This window comes from Microtus ochrogaster, chromosome 10, assembly GCF_000317375.1.
Source record: "Microtus ochrogaster isolate Prairie Vole_2 chromosome 10, MicOch1.0, whole genome shotgun sequence".
NCBI lineage: Eukaryota > Metazoa > Chordata > Mammalia > Rodentia > Cricetidae > Microtus > Microtus ochrogaster.
This window is the reverse complement of record NC_022016.1, coordinates 34969805-34983287: the sequence shown is the minus strand read 5'-3', so window position 1 is coordinate 34983287 and position 13483 is coordinate 34969805. Positions and strand designations below refer to the sequence as shown.

Genomic DNA, 13483 nt, shown 5'->3' with positions numbered 1-13483 from the left:
GACTGTCCGAACCACCTTCCCAAACCGTCCCGCGGTTTCATTGGTTCCGTGGTTCTTCCATCTCCGCTTTTATTGGAACCTTCAGATGGCACCACCCTCCTCGCATCAGAAACTCAGTTCTGTTCCCACCACCCAGCCAGGTCCCGCCCTCTAAGGCCCGGAGGCCAACTGGGAGGAATCGGACTTTCGAGAAGGCGGGACAAGTGAGTCATAGGCCTACTGCTAGGTTCATAGAATTCATTGCTGAACTAGAGTAGGGAAGGCTTAGTCACCATAATAGAGGAAAATGAGAAGCAGGTTCAGGACAATTGACGTCAGGATTAGAGAGACCAAGGGAGGTGAGCTGAGGAAGATGCAAAGGAGGGGCATGAAAGGCAAAGACAAAATTAAGATTTAAATCAAGTTAAGAGCTACACAGAAAGTGCTAGAAAAATTCCAGTTGGAGCCTGGGATTTATTTTTGTGCAAGTAAATCCCAGCACTCCAAGTTTGAGGCTAGCTTGGGCTTCAAAAAGACCCCATCTGAAAACAAAACAAAAACGGTCAGACTGGCCCCCTTCTCTGAGTTGGTTTTTCTTCAGAAATTTTTCTCCAGCCATCTAAACTCAACAGGCAGTAGATGCTCCACTAATGCCTTCCTCTATAAATGGCCATTCATTCGTGACTTCATTATTTATTAAATAGGTTTCCACACATGGCTTTTTAAATAATCCAGGCAGGGGGAGAAGGGACAGGAGGGCACAGCTGCAGCTCTCCGACCTCCAGTACATAATTATTTACACTTTACCACTGGACAATCCTGGCTCAGGAGGAGGCAGCAAAAGTTGGAGAGGGGGGACCCCAGGAGAACAAACAGTAAGACTTATTTCCTCCATCCCATCCCCCCAAAACCATCCATCCCATCCTAGTCTCTGGTGGTGTCCGATGATGTCCATCTCCCATTCCTTCCCAAATTATGGAAGTAAGGTTCTTCTCACCAGAATAAGAGCACTTGAGATAACAATAGGGTCCCCTCACCAAAAAATAAAATTAAATTAAAATTAAAAAAGCAGTGGGATACTAATTAATAGGGCTTAATAGGGTGTTACCTTCCCCAGAATAATCATTTCTGGGCTAAGGCAGGCAAGCAGCAACTGAATTGAGATCCCAGGGTAAGGGCCCTTTTGCTAAAGAGCTGCTGGGGTATTTAAGGAAAGCACCCTTGCCCGAGTGAGAGCATTTAAACTAAGTGTCTAAGTTTGTGGTAGTAGTATAGGAGGTGCCAGTGTAGGGACTACAATGTCATAATAAGAATCATAGGGCCTAGAAGGGAAGGAATCCAACCAAATAAACATCCTTAACAGAACAAGAAACAAGTAACTCCCCCCTCCCAAATAAGGGACCACAGGTTCCGGGAGGAGAGCTCCTTCACAGGATTGGGATAGGAACTGGGCAGACTTGGCTATCTTCTGACCCCTGATCCTTATTCCCTGACCTTAGTAATACTGGATCTTTAACAACCTGTATAACCAGGTCAACAGATGTCCATCTATCCCTGTAGCATGACCATGGGATTCCAACCAGAGAGCCTGGCTGGGCCTAGGGAAGCAGGGACCAGGATAAGGGGGTGGTGCTTCCTTTGGAGGGATTGATGGGTGCTTCTTCAGCTGGTGTTTGCATCCAGGGGTCCAGCAGAATCTCCTCCAGTGAAGGTCGGGAGCAGGGTTTAGGGGCCAGGCACCGGCGGATTAGGGCACAGCAATCTGTGGGGTCAAGAAGCACAAGGGAGATTAGCAGTCAGCAAAGGGTACCCAGTCCTGGGAGGAAGAAAGCCTGTGGGGTAAGCGAGGGCCTCACCTGGGGAGACATGAGCAGGAAAGTGGGGCTCAGCCTCCAGAATCTCCTGGTCCCTCTCGAAGGGAATGTCCCCACAGACCATGTCATAGAGGAGAACACCCAGTGACCAGACAGTAGCTGGGAGGGCATGGTACTGATGTCGAGAGATCCACTCTGGAGGGCTATACACCCTTGTCCCTGCACACAAGCCAAGAATTAGATCTTTCCCTGATGGTGCCCTTTGTCGAACCCTGTGTCCCTAGAAGTATGAACTGTAAATTAAAGGAGAGTATCCATTGCTTCAAATTTAACAGTACAGTCCTGTCAGCAGCAAAACAACTTAAAAAGAGCACTTCCAAGTTAACACTAAGATTGTCTTACCAGAAGCAAAACAAACAAACAAGCAAAAAACCCAACAACAAAACCCAACACTAACAAGATCCCCTCACTAAAAAATAAAAGCCCAGAAGGTTAAGAAACTATAATTGGGCTTGAGAATCAAGAACCTTAAAGGGTACGATTTAGGTCAAAGGTTACAAAGACAATCCAATAATAAAGATCAAAAGCCAGAAGAATTAAACACTAAAAATAGCCCCCTCCCCCGCATAAATTGTAGGGAAGAATCCTTACCATCAAAGTCCGTGTATGGTTCATCATGCAGCAGGGCCCCAGAACCAAAATCAATGAGTTTAATACAACCCCGGCAGAGGTCTATCAGGATGTTCTCATCCTTGATATCACGATGGACAACTCCGCGAGCATGGCAGTGCTGGACAGCTGCCACTACTTGGGTAAAGAAGCTGCGGCTACGGCTTTCACCCAGCGGGCCCTTCTCTGTGATGTAGTCAAAAAGATCCTGGGCAGGCATAGGCCGTTCAAGGACCAGCATGAAACCCTCTGGGGTCTCAAACCAGTCAAGCAGGCGTATCACACCTGGATGCCCGTTGCCTTCACCCACCTTCCACAGCAGCGCTACCTCAAGTGGGCAAGTCACTGAGTCTGACTGGGGTGGAAAGTGAAAAGAAAAAAAAAGAAGGTAGATGGTAAGTCTGAGCTCTACTGTCAATATAGCAGTTTATTTTCAGAGCACTGGTTTTTGACCTTTGGCAAGCCAGACCTCTCAGTATCCTTTCAAAGGCTCAAATCCATCAGAGTGAAATGAGCAGAAGCCATATACATCTGGCATGTAGCAGCTCAGTAAATATTTGAATAAGTTAAAGTGTTTTCTTTGGGGGGGGAATGGGGTTTGAGACAGGATCTCTACATAGACCAAGCTGGCCTGGAACTCAAGAGATCCACCTGCTTTTACCTCCAGAGTGCTGGGATTAAAGTGTGCACCACCATGCCTGGCCTTCAAATTTAAAATTTAAGTCCCTCTGCATAAGAACTATCATGGGATATATTTACCTGCCTTATTAGCCAACATCCAGATCAGGGCAGTTTTTCTGCACACTAGATAACTCTATGAATGTTTCTAAATGGAAGTACTTTACAGGAAAGAGGCTAGCAATGAAAAGTAATTAACTACTATCATTGTATAAGTGTTGAAGGACTCAATACACAAGATGGACAGAGCAGTTAGAAGAGATCTAGTACCTACTGAATTTGAATAAATGTCGTACTTTGCAAAGTGCCTACGTCACTGCATAGATGTTCTCTGGCTTTTAAATTTTGTCTCATTTTTGAGACAGGATCTTGCCATGTAGCCCAAACTGGCCTCAAATTCACGGAAATCGCCGGGTGGTGGTGTCACACGCCTTTAATCCCAGCACTCGGGAGGTAGAGGCAGGTGGATCTCTGTGAGTTCGAGGCCAGCTTGCTCTACAAGAGCTAGTTCCAGGACAGGCACCACAAACTACAGAGAAACCCTGTCTCGAAAATAAATTTAAAAAAAAAAAGAAAGAAAAAGAAAAAAAATCCTCAGAAATCCTAGTGTCACAGCCTCTTAAATGTTGGGATTACAGGTATGCACCAGCAATCCTGGCTTTCATTTGTTAAAAACAGTTTACAGTCATTAACTGCTAAGGACCTGGCACAGAGCAAACATTCAATGAACGCGACGTTTTTGTCAGTTCAACTAGCACAACTCAATAACACCACCCCCTACACCTATACAGGCAGTGCCAAGGGTCTTGTTGCCTCAGGTGAGGTCCATTACAGGCCCACTAACTTGCACAGTCACAGACAGGTTTTCTCAGGGAGACGCAAATTCTTCGGCTACTGCGCAGGCTCGCCCTCCCTTCTCCGTCCCAAGGCCGGCATAGACTGTCTGAAATGCCCGCCAGGGGGAGCTCTCACCTACAATTTGCCCAGACCCGCCCTGATGTCCGTTAGCTTTCTCGGGGTGGCAGAGGCAGCAGCCAGCATTACCATGACAACCAGTGACCTAGGCCCCTCCTTCCCCACCAGCATGTCTTGTGAACAGCCCCAGAAGCAGTGTTTGGAAGAAAGATGCAAAAGGAGAGTTTGAGAGGAGAATCCAGAGCTCTGGGCAAATTGAGGTGAAATCAGAACTATCACATAAAGGCAGTAAACACAGGTTGGTGAGGTTCTCACGGTTTCAGGGCCCAGGGAATAATACATCCCCTAGAAAAAATTAGGGAGTGAGTTCGGTGATGGAGTCCACGGGTCATGACGTACACCAAAGACACTCACCACGGTGGACCAGCCTAGCACACGGTTCCGGGAGATTACTTTGATGGCCACCTAGAAAAAATACTGAGATAAGGGAGCCAGCCGGTGATCCCAGACTCTTCTCAGTCTAGACCCTCTGCCCAATTCCAGTCTCTCCACTCTAGCATTTCTAGTTCCCATACGCATCACACCCACTGGAGCTTGGATGCCTATCCAGCACTCTGAAGGCCCCAGAATCGTGTTAACTCCATCCAGCTAGCATCTTTACTCCTGAGCTCTTGTCGGGAAAGCATCAAGACCCCCTGAAATCCAGAATGGAGCTGTATTTTTTTCTTTTGTTTTCTCTTTCCCACTGTCTCCCTACATCCCCCACCCTGTGACGCTGGTGTTGAACTCAGTGTTTGTGAATGATGGACAAACGACCCACCATTGACCCATATCCCCACATTCAAATTCTAAGTTTTTTGACATCGCAAGCCCTCCTCCATAATTCTACTCATCTCCAGGACACAACAACTATGTATCTGGATTCTTGTTTTCACGACTCCACTCTTAACACCTACTCAAAAAAATCCCCACTTCCCCCCCAACATGTACACACGCGCGCGCGCGCACACACACACACACAAACACACACGCATGAACGCACGCACGCAAATACCATGGATCGTGGGGTCCAGTCCTGAAGATCTGCCCCCTTCCCAGTAGAAATACCCGGTCTTCCAGAATTCCAGCCCACCCCCATACCCACCTGGACTGCAGACACACGTGCGCACTCACACAGTCACACACATAGACTCAGACAGCAACCCTGCTCCTTATGATTCTACTACACATTTGCAAGCTCCCCACTGGAACAAGTGGCATCTCCGTTCCCCCACCACCACCCTTCGCCAAAACACCTGACCCTCCCAGAACCCCTCTAGGGGATACCTGACGTCTATCCGTGACGCGGTGTCCCGCGAAGACGGTGCCAAAGCCTCCCTTACCCAGGAGGGGGCCAAGTCGGTATTCGGCCTCGAAAGCTGCCCGATTCTTGCCACCTACGCAAGCGGAGGCGAGGAAATCAGGGTGGCGGTGTACTCTGATCCCAGGCGTGACTCTCGCCCCCACACCGACACCCATCATTCCAGTCCTCCCAACCTGCTTGTGACAGGGGAGATTGCGCTCACCTGGAGGCTGCGTGGGGGCTACAGGGGGCGAAGGAAGCCCCTGCAGAGGCTTGGTCAACATGGAGGAGGAGCTGCGTAGATTGAGCCCGCTGAATCCGCTGAGCCCGCAGGGCGTGGATGCCCGGGGCAGAGCGGCTGGAGAGCCAGGGCTGGGGGGCGCCAGGGTGGAAGGTAGGGAATCTGGTGGCCCGGAAGCGCCCGCAGACGGCGCGGCGTTAAGATTCGTCGCGCGCGCCAGCCCCAACGCTACTGAGCCGGGGCACGCGCCTCCCGGAGAGTCGCCCTGCGCGACAGCCCCGCCCACCTGGCTTTGATCAATCCGGACACGGCACCTGCTGTACCCCGGCCAATCGGAGCCAGTCCTTATTTGCATGCCACCATCAACGTTTCAAGTGTCCCTTATGCAAATACATGCCAGGTTCTTCCGCGGAGGCGGGGCCTGTATGCAAATGTGGGGGCGGGCGCGCGCGCACAGACACACAGACACACGCGCTCGTGCACACGCACTCACGAACAGGTTTTGGGAATCCCTTTGCGACAACCCCGTTTGTTTTGGTTGTTAGTGTGGTGGGGTGTGTGTACACACTTAGAAAAGAAAGCGCAGCCTCCTTTCCTAGGATGCAGGTTTGCTGCCGCCGTCGCTTTTGCAGCCTTGGATCGGTGAGGAGACAACGCCAAACCAGCTTTTAAGAATCAAAGCCTGACCTGGCGGTTGTGGCGCATACCTTTAATTCCAACACTCAAGAGGCAGAAGCAGGCGGATCTTCATGAGTTTGAGAGCCGCCTGGTCTACAGAGCGAGTTTAGAGACAGTCAGGACTTGTTATTCAGAGAAACCCTGTCTCGGGAAACAAACAAACAAAAAACCCCAACAACAACAACAAAAACAAAAAAAAAATCAGAACCTGGAGCTAGGCAGGGGACTATGATGCAAGGGTGTTTCTCACCCAAGCTTAGGCATCCTTTGCCTCAAAACTGTAACCAGGCCCTTATAGAAGAGCCGGTCCATTATTCCATTATTCAGGGAAGGAAACATTTATCTCCACCATGACAAGAAGGGGAGTAGGGCCATCAATGGCAGTTTGGCCCCTGTAGGGTGATTTTTTTTAATTGCCATTATCCTACACAAACCTGGCTAGACTTAGCACTGGACCCAGTCAGGGGGTTTAGAATCTATAATGACCAGGCTTGGTTCTTGTGGGAACTACAACGTCCTTGTTTAAGAGGTAGTATCTGAAAGGCTGAAGAAGTGAACAGCCATGTCTGTGTAAATATCCAGAGGGCCTCATGTCCAGGAAGACAGCCACACAACTCCAAAGATACATGGAAAGCTAGGCGATGTAGGGTTCATGCAAAATCCAAGTCCTCTGTATGCTGAGTCAGGAGGACCACCATGAATCGGCAGTCAGACTAGGGAACATAGTGAGAATGTGACTTAAAACCAAAAGCACTGCAGGTGAGATGACTCAGAGGGAAAGGGTATTTGCTACCCAAGTCTGCCAACCTGTATGCGATCCCTACAAGTTGTTTTTTGACCTACAGTTGTGTGTGGAAGTCACTTACCCACACACAGACAAACACAGAGGGAGGGAGAACCACCATGAAAGATACAGTCAGATACATTTAGGCAGACTTGTTCTAGACCTAGATGCACATGAAGATACACCCAGAAAATAACATCTCAGAAACACAGTGATACGACTTTACTTGGACTGTCCCATGGGACCATTTAATACCTATGTCCCACCAGAAACTGACAAACCTGTTACAAGCACACCACTACCACCAGATACCCACATTAACATACATAAAGATTGCCCTAGATATGAGGGACCCAGATTCCGTCACAAGAATATACACAGATGTTACACGTGTGCGCGCATGTGCACACACACAGCTCCAGAGCAGGCATGTAGTGATCTCAACACTACATAGATAAGCAATGTCACAAAAATAAATCCAATCACATACACACTATCAGATAACACAGTCTTATCACTGAAAGTATCCAGACAAACTACAGATGCACTGGCACTGACAGACCCACGCAAACATGCAATTCTCTCAGATACCAGACACAAACTGTCATAGGCAGAGTCCCACACTCAGTCACCATCTGACACACCTGGAAACAAGCCCTCATTGGACACAGACACATACACTCAGTGAGAGACACTGAAATACTCCGAAGTGGTAGATTCACTGTGGCCACATGACAGACAATACACACAAAGCACAACAGTTACATGCCATTTTCCTTAACTCATCCAACATTACTAGGTGTTTCACTGTGAGCCTGACAGGCTTTAGTGCAGGGGTAGATCTTAAGACACACACAAACAAGATAAGTAAGCATCACAGCCCCAGCCCAGAAGTTTATTTATAGTACAGTTATTGGGGATAGTTGTAGACAGAAGTGAGAATGTGAATGAGATCGATCATACAGGGGTTTCTCAGGTGACCCCTCTGTCTTAAAAGACAAATAAGTTTGGTAGCTGAAGATAGGTTAGAGCAAATTGCAAGAAAAAGCCAAGAATAGCAAGAGGCAGGCTGAGGCCAAATGGTACAAACTTACAAAATACGATAATACCCCCACCCCAAGTCTGTTAATAACCCCAACATTTGTGCTCTAAGAATGTACCAGGTACTGTGCCCAGTAGTACATTATTGACCATACACATTCTCTGTCAATACTCACAAATCAGAGAGCATGAGGTAGCAGACATTAATCACCCCTGTAGTTGCAGATGGGGCACTTTAAACTCAAAGAGAGCCCAAAGCCACACAGCTAGAAAATGCAGATAGATTTTAAATCAACCTCCTTGGTGTGCTCATGCTTGACCATGTATTTCAGATACCCTGCAGCCGCCCACTGGGCAAATCACACCCTCACCTGTGGGGCCACCACACACAACCTTCTGCAAGGACCCCACTGAGGCATGGTGGGGAGAATACTGTTTTGAGAAAATCTGAAGGTCAGCCAGCCTTCTCAACCTGGGCTTTACAAACCCTAGGAGGGATGGACAGAGGTGTCAATAGAATTTGGAAGAAAACAATAAAAAAGGATTTAGCCACTTCATTCTCCAGCTTATGAGACCTAGTCAGGCAGGGGCCACCTCTGGTCACTTTCACTAAACTCATGTAGCTTGTTATCAACTGTTTTTATTTCTTCATAGATTATCACAAGAATGAACATTAAGGTTGAGAGTGGAAATTCAAACAAAATTTAGTCATGGCCTTTAGCTCAAACACAGTCCATAATTATCCCTAGGCTCCCATTTAGAAATTTGGTTAGGTGGGAGTAAGGGCTTCAAAGTATATTTGCTACTGAGGAAGTTTATGATTTTTGAGAAAAGCATCTCATTGTGTAGCCCGGCCGGCCTGCAACTCTACTATGTAGATCAGGCTGGCCTGAAAGTCATAGATCCACCTGCCTCTGACTCCCCAGTGCTGGGATCAAAGGCGTGACCCAGTTCTAGAAGAGGTTTCTCGTTGCTGGTTCTGTTAAACAGAATCCTGGTTATGTGGCCTAGGTTAGTTTCAACTGCCTAGGCTCTACATACATTGCACCTGGCAAGAAGTTAATAAACAGATCAAAGATGAACCCCAGCCTACAGACAGCACCTACTGGAGAACAAGTAGAACTCAGGGCAAGCCAAACTCTGTGCTTCCCAGAGGCCCATCCACCCCTGCCCCATACAGAACAGAGTTGCTCAGGGAAACTGACATTTGGTTTTATTGTGCCAAGGACATTACAGATGGTGGATCTTGTCAACACCTGCAGGGCACGGGCGCCCCACCTAAGGAGGCTGCTCCAACTCCCTAAACTCAAATCTTGAGTAGCAGCCATGATCTCCAAAGATACCCCCACCTCAAGAGTCCAAACAGACTAGTGGTGGAAGCAAAAGGAATGCAGCAAGGTCAGGGTTCATTGTCCAAAGCCAGTCTGCCACTGCAACCCTGCCACGTTCCTCTGGCTCATATCCTCAACCCCTCCAAAAAGCTGGAGGCCAGAAGACAGCAGAAATTCATCTCTTTGCCTGCCTACCATGCTCCATGGCCAGCTTGACTGTCTCCAAAACGGAGATACCATCGTCAAGGAGCCAGTGTTGCCATGAACACGGTTCTTGATTTTGTAAGATAAAAGTACATTTTATAAAGAAAAATTTAATATGGAAGGCTCAGATTTTTGGGGTACTAGGAAGGAAAATTTCCCACTCCCGCCTTTCCTGTCACCACTATGGCAGAGGTGCGGCAAGTTTTCTGATCTGTAGGGAAGGACGAGCAGAAGACTCCCTTTGTCTCAGTGTCTCTCTTTTCAGGGGCTGCCTGGATGCCACGTGGTCTGTCTCTGTGTGCCTCTCGCCTACCTTCGGCACCCTTTCCAGAGTCCCCTGTGGAATGCTGAGATGGTGCTGTGCAGGGGGGCAACAGAGCACATCAGCTGGCAGAGACCAGTGTGGTGGTGGCAGGGATGAGATGGATGGAGCGCATAAGTGGGCCAGCCAGAGGGGAGTGGAAAAGAAGGATAAGAGGAAATGAATGAAGGAAGCCAAGAGGGAAGAAAGCCAAAGAAGGCTGGGTGGCATCAAAGGGCAGGAGTGGAGGGGGTGGGGGTCAGGGGATTGTGTCCAGTCCCTGGGTCTCCATCAACTCTTGTCTGGGGGTGGGTCTCTGTGCACTTTGTTTTTCTTCATACTGTCTAGGTATTCCTGTTGGGACACTGCCAGCACCGATGCTAAGATCTCGTCATCATCCCAATCGTTCAGACCTGCTGGGCAGGAGAGAGAAGAGGACAATGATGACTGGGGTCCTCAGCCCATTCTCCCTCATGCCTATCTAATCCCTGGCTCTGGAAAAATCCACCCAGGTCCCAATCACTCATTGGCTCCCTTAACTCTGTGAAACCCCACTAGAACCCTGTGGAGAAAACCTTTTGGGCCTGAAATTTTCCCTCATGCCTCTCATTTGGGAAGATGCCCAGGAGCTTCAAAAATCCTCCAGGCTCTCCCAGCTTCCAGCTGGCCCATCCCCTAAGGAGGCTTACCAAAGGCAGAGGGGGACATCTGCTGGATGAGGGCCCGGCACTCCAGAGCAGGGTAGAGGGACACTAGGGGAGATGTGGCCCGGTCAGCCCCTGATGAGAACTGACTGCTTGTACCTGAGGCAGATGAACAGTCTGAGGTAGGGCCCACCAAGCAGAGCCTTAGCCCAAGCAGGCACCCTGAAAGCAAGTCACTGACCTGGTGCACAGGGTGAAGGAGGTTTGGCAAGAGCTAACACAGTGCTTGGGGAAGGGGGCTTAATGCCTAGCTCAGCATGCAGTTCAGGGTGCTCGGGTGATGAGGCTGAACTTCGTTGCCTTGGAGACCGACTAGTCCATTCCTCCAGGCCACTGGAGGCTGCAGCTGTGGCTGAACTGCATGTGGCACTGGCTTTCCGGGGCTGCAGTAGGGAAGGAAAACGTGATAAGGACCTACCCCAGCTATGATCCTCCTGTGCCAGAGTGCTTAGACCCCTTCCAGAGTCCTGGCTACAGTACAGCTTTAATGTGCCGCAATGGAATAGAGGCAAAGTCCTAACCACTACCGAATCTTTGGAGGCTACTGAGAAAAATCACTACTCTTTTTTCAAGAGATCCTGACCCCACACCACGACCACAGTACCTTCACCATGAACTACCCAGTAGGCTGCTCCTCACTGGTCTCCTACTTCTACCCTTGCTTTCTAGCTTAGACTGTTTTACTCAGTAGTCAGGTGATCCTGCTACGTCCTAACTTACATCCAATTCTTTTTCCTTTTCACTGTTTCTGCCTCATTCAGAGCAAAATCAAAGTCTTCTCCAGAGTTCACAAGCCCCTATCCAACCTAGTCCCACTGCCTTGATTTCACCCAGTACATTCTGTTCAGCGCCAGGCTATGTCTGAGTTATACCAAGTATGGCGCCCCCACCCCAGGCTTTGCTCTGTCCACATACTCAACTAACACAGCCCTTTCTCATCTCATCTGATGAGGTCTACCTCATAACCGTTTAATACTGCGAACTCAAACCAGCCCCACTCAAGTCTCATTCTTCCCCTGTACCAACTGTCCATTTTTCATCTACCATACCTCCAACTAATTTATTCATTATGATTATTTTATTTCACTTTGAAAAAGTGAGTAGCCTAAGGACAGAGATCTTGCCTGCTAGGGCCACAAACATATCCTGCTACACTAGGAATAGGACCTCCTGCTTCCTGGCACAGGCCTACAATAAATACTTGCTGAACAGATTTTTTAGCTCTTGCAAACGTTTAATCCTCCTCAGATGCCTGCCTTCCCCCTCCCCACCCTAATAAAGCAACTGGTTAAAACCACCACTCCTCCTGGTTTTGTACAGCCAGGGTCACTGGCCCCACCACAATGCCTTGTCTTCCTCGACAGACAGGATCATTGAAGGCAGTGAAGGAAAAGGTTTTACATCCTCAGTACAGAAGGCAGCATGCAAAGGGTTTCCAAAAAAAAAAAAAAAGCTGGTCTCTTTGTAGCTACCCATTGTTCCTTTGTGCCACCAGCAGTGGTGGCTGCTCTCCTTTGTTTCTTAAAAGCTGCTCTCCTTTACTTCTTAAAAGCAAGTGTTGAGAGTTCCAAGGTACGATGCCAAGACTAAAGACGAGATGAGTAACCGATGGGGCTGGGAGCTTCCCTCTCCCATATTTTATCCCTGTTCATTAGGGGCCAAAAGATAAGAAGTAACAGGTCTTGGTCAGGCCAGTCACAGAGTCCATGACCCACCTGGCTGGGTCCCCGGACCTGGCGGGCCTGTTTCTCCTGATCCCTCAGCCATTGCAGGTAGGATTCTCGAGCCACCTGCTCCTCTATGGCCTCATTTGTGGCCTCCCAGTCTGTGGCTCGTTTCTTGTCTTCCAACATTTGTTGTTCAATCCATGATTCCTCTGATGTCTTTATGGCATTCTTCATCAGGGACTGTTCTGCAAACTGCCAGGAGAGGAACAGGGATGTGGGGTGATGCTCTGAACCTGGGCAAGAGCCTGAATGGGCTCAGGAAGGTAGGCTTACAGGCCTTAGTAAAAACAACACAAGAAAAGTTATTTTTACAAAGTACTCCTCAGCAGATTGTACAGATTGGTAACTGGAGGAAAGCAGGCCTCGATTATAAGACCTGACATTCTGAATTCCTATGGTCAGAAATGTTGGCCCAACCCCAAGACACCTAAAGTGAAGCACTAAGTCTGGGGATTAAAGGGGCTCTTCAATCTAGGCCTTAATTTAAAGAAGCCTCACCTAGTAACGGCTCTATTTCACAATGTCGAAGCCTTTCTCAAATATTCACAGGGCAAAGGAAAGAGATGAACAGAGAAGTGAACTGTACAGACAGACATGGAGTGGAGGCAGGAGTCAAGCATATATGAAGCTGGATGTGGCTATGTGAGGGGATGGAGGGTCAGTATTGGCATGGTGTGGGTGCTAGGACACTGTATGAGAGAACTTCATGCCAAGTTTTAACACACTACAGCATTATTTGTTTGTTTGTTGAGACAGGGTCTTGCTACATGGCCCAGTCTGATCTTGAACTCACTATGTAGGCCAAGCTGGCCTGGAATTCATGGCAATCCTCCTGCTTCAGCCTCCCAAGTGCTGGGATTACAGGCGTGAGCCACCACATCCAGCGATGTGACACTAATGAAATAATAGAGAACATCAAAGTATATTTCAGGGATTAAGTGTAAATACTGCTTCATAAAGTTTTAGTTAATGTTCTTTTTCCCCAAAAACAATGGCTTTGGTATGCAGTCCAGATTAGCTTTGAATTCATAATTCTCCTTTCTCTGCCTCTGGAATACTAGGATTAGAGGCATGT

At 48.4% G+C, this 13483-nt stretch overlaps 2 protein-coding genes across 7 annotated transcripts in view; both read right to left on the bottom strand.

Moving 5' to 3' along the window:
- Nucleotides 1-21: 21 nt before the first annotated feature.
- Pim2 (Pim-2 proto-oncogene, serine/threonine kinase) lies at nucleotides 22-6271 on the bottom strand. The gene is made up of 6 exons (XM_005352795.3): nucleotides 5621-6271; nucleotides 5382-5491; nucleotides 4470-4520; nucleotides 2445-2817; nucleotides 1836-2012; nucleotides 22-1741 (listed from the first exon to the last, which is right to left on the bottom strand). The coding sequence occupies exons 1-6, from the start codon at nucleotides 5991-5993 to the stop codon at nucleotides 1578-1580; spliced, it is 1248 nt and encodes a 415-aa protein (XP_005352852.2). The 5' UTR covers nucleotides 5994-6271; the 3' UTR covers nucleotides 22-1577.
- Nucleotides 6272-7968: 1697 nt separating this feature from the next.
- Nucleotides 7969-13483, bottom strand: part of Otud5 (OTU deubiquitinase 5) — a 33257-nt gene continuing 27742 nt past the window's right edge. For 3 of the 6 annotated variants that reach the window (XM_026781984.1, XM_005352793.3, XM_005352789.3), the window contains 4 exons: nucleotides 12397-12600; nucleotides 10863-11064; nucleotides 10667-10780; nucleotides 7969-10393 (listed from right to left, as the gene is read on the bottom strand). In XM_026781984.1, the coding sequence (XP_026637785.1) occupies nucleotides 10269-10393; nucleotides 10667-10780; nucleotides 10863-11064; nucleotides 12397-12600 (645 nt within the window). In that variant the 3' untranslated portion in view covers nucleotides 7969-10268. The remainder of the gene's footprint in view (nucleotides 10394-10666; nucleotides 10781-10862; nucleotides 11065-12396; nucleotides 12601-13483) is intronic. The other 3 variants (XM_005352790.3, XM_005352794.3, XM_005352792.3) reach the window with 2 other exon arrangements.

Coding starts and splice junctions, on each gene's coding strand:
- Pim2 (XM_005352795.3), bottom strand. CDS start 5,993: ATGCAAATAAGGACTGGCTCCGATTGGCCGGGGTACAGCAGGTGCCGT. Junction 5,492..5,620: donor AGCCCCCACGCAGCCTCCAG/GTGAGCGCAATC, acceptor CCGCTTGCGTAG/GTGGCAAGAATCGGGCAGCT. Junction 2,818..4,469: donor TGCTAGGCTGGTCCACCGTG/GTGAGTGTCTTT, acceptor TTTCCACCCCAG/TCAGACTCAGTGACTTGCCC.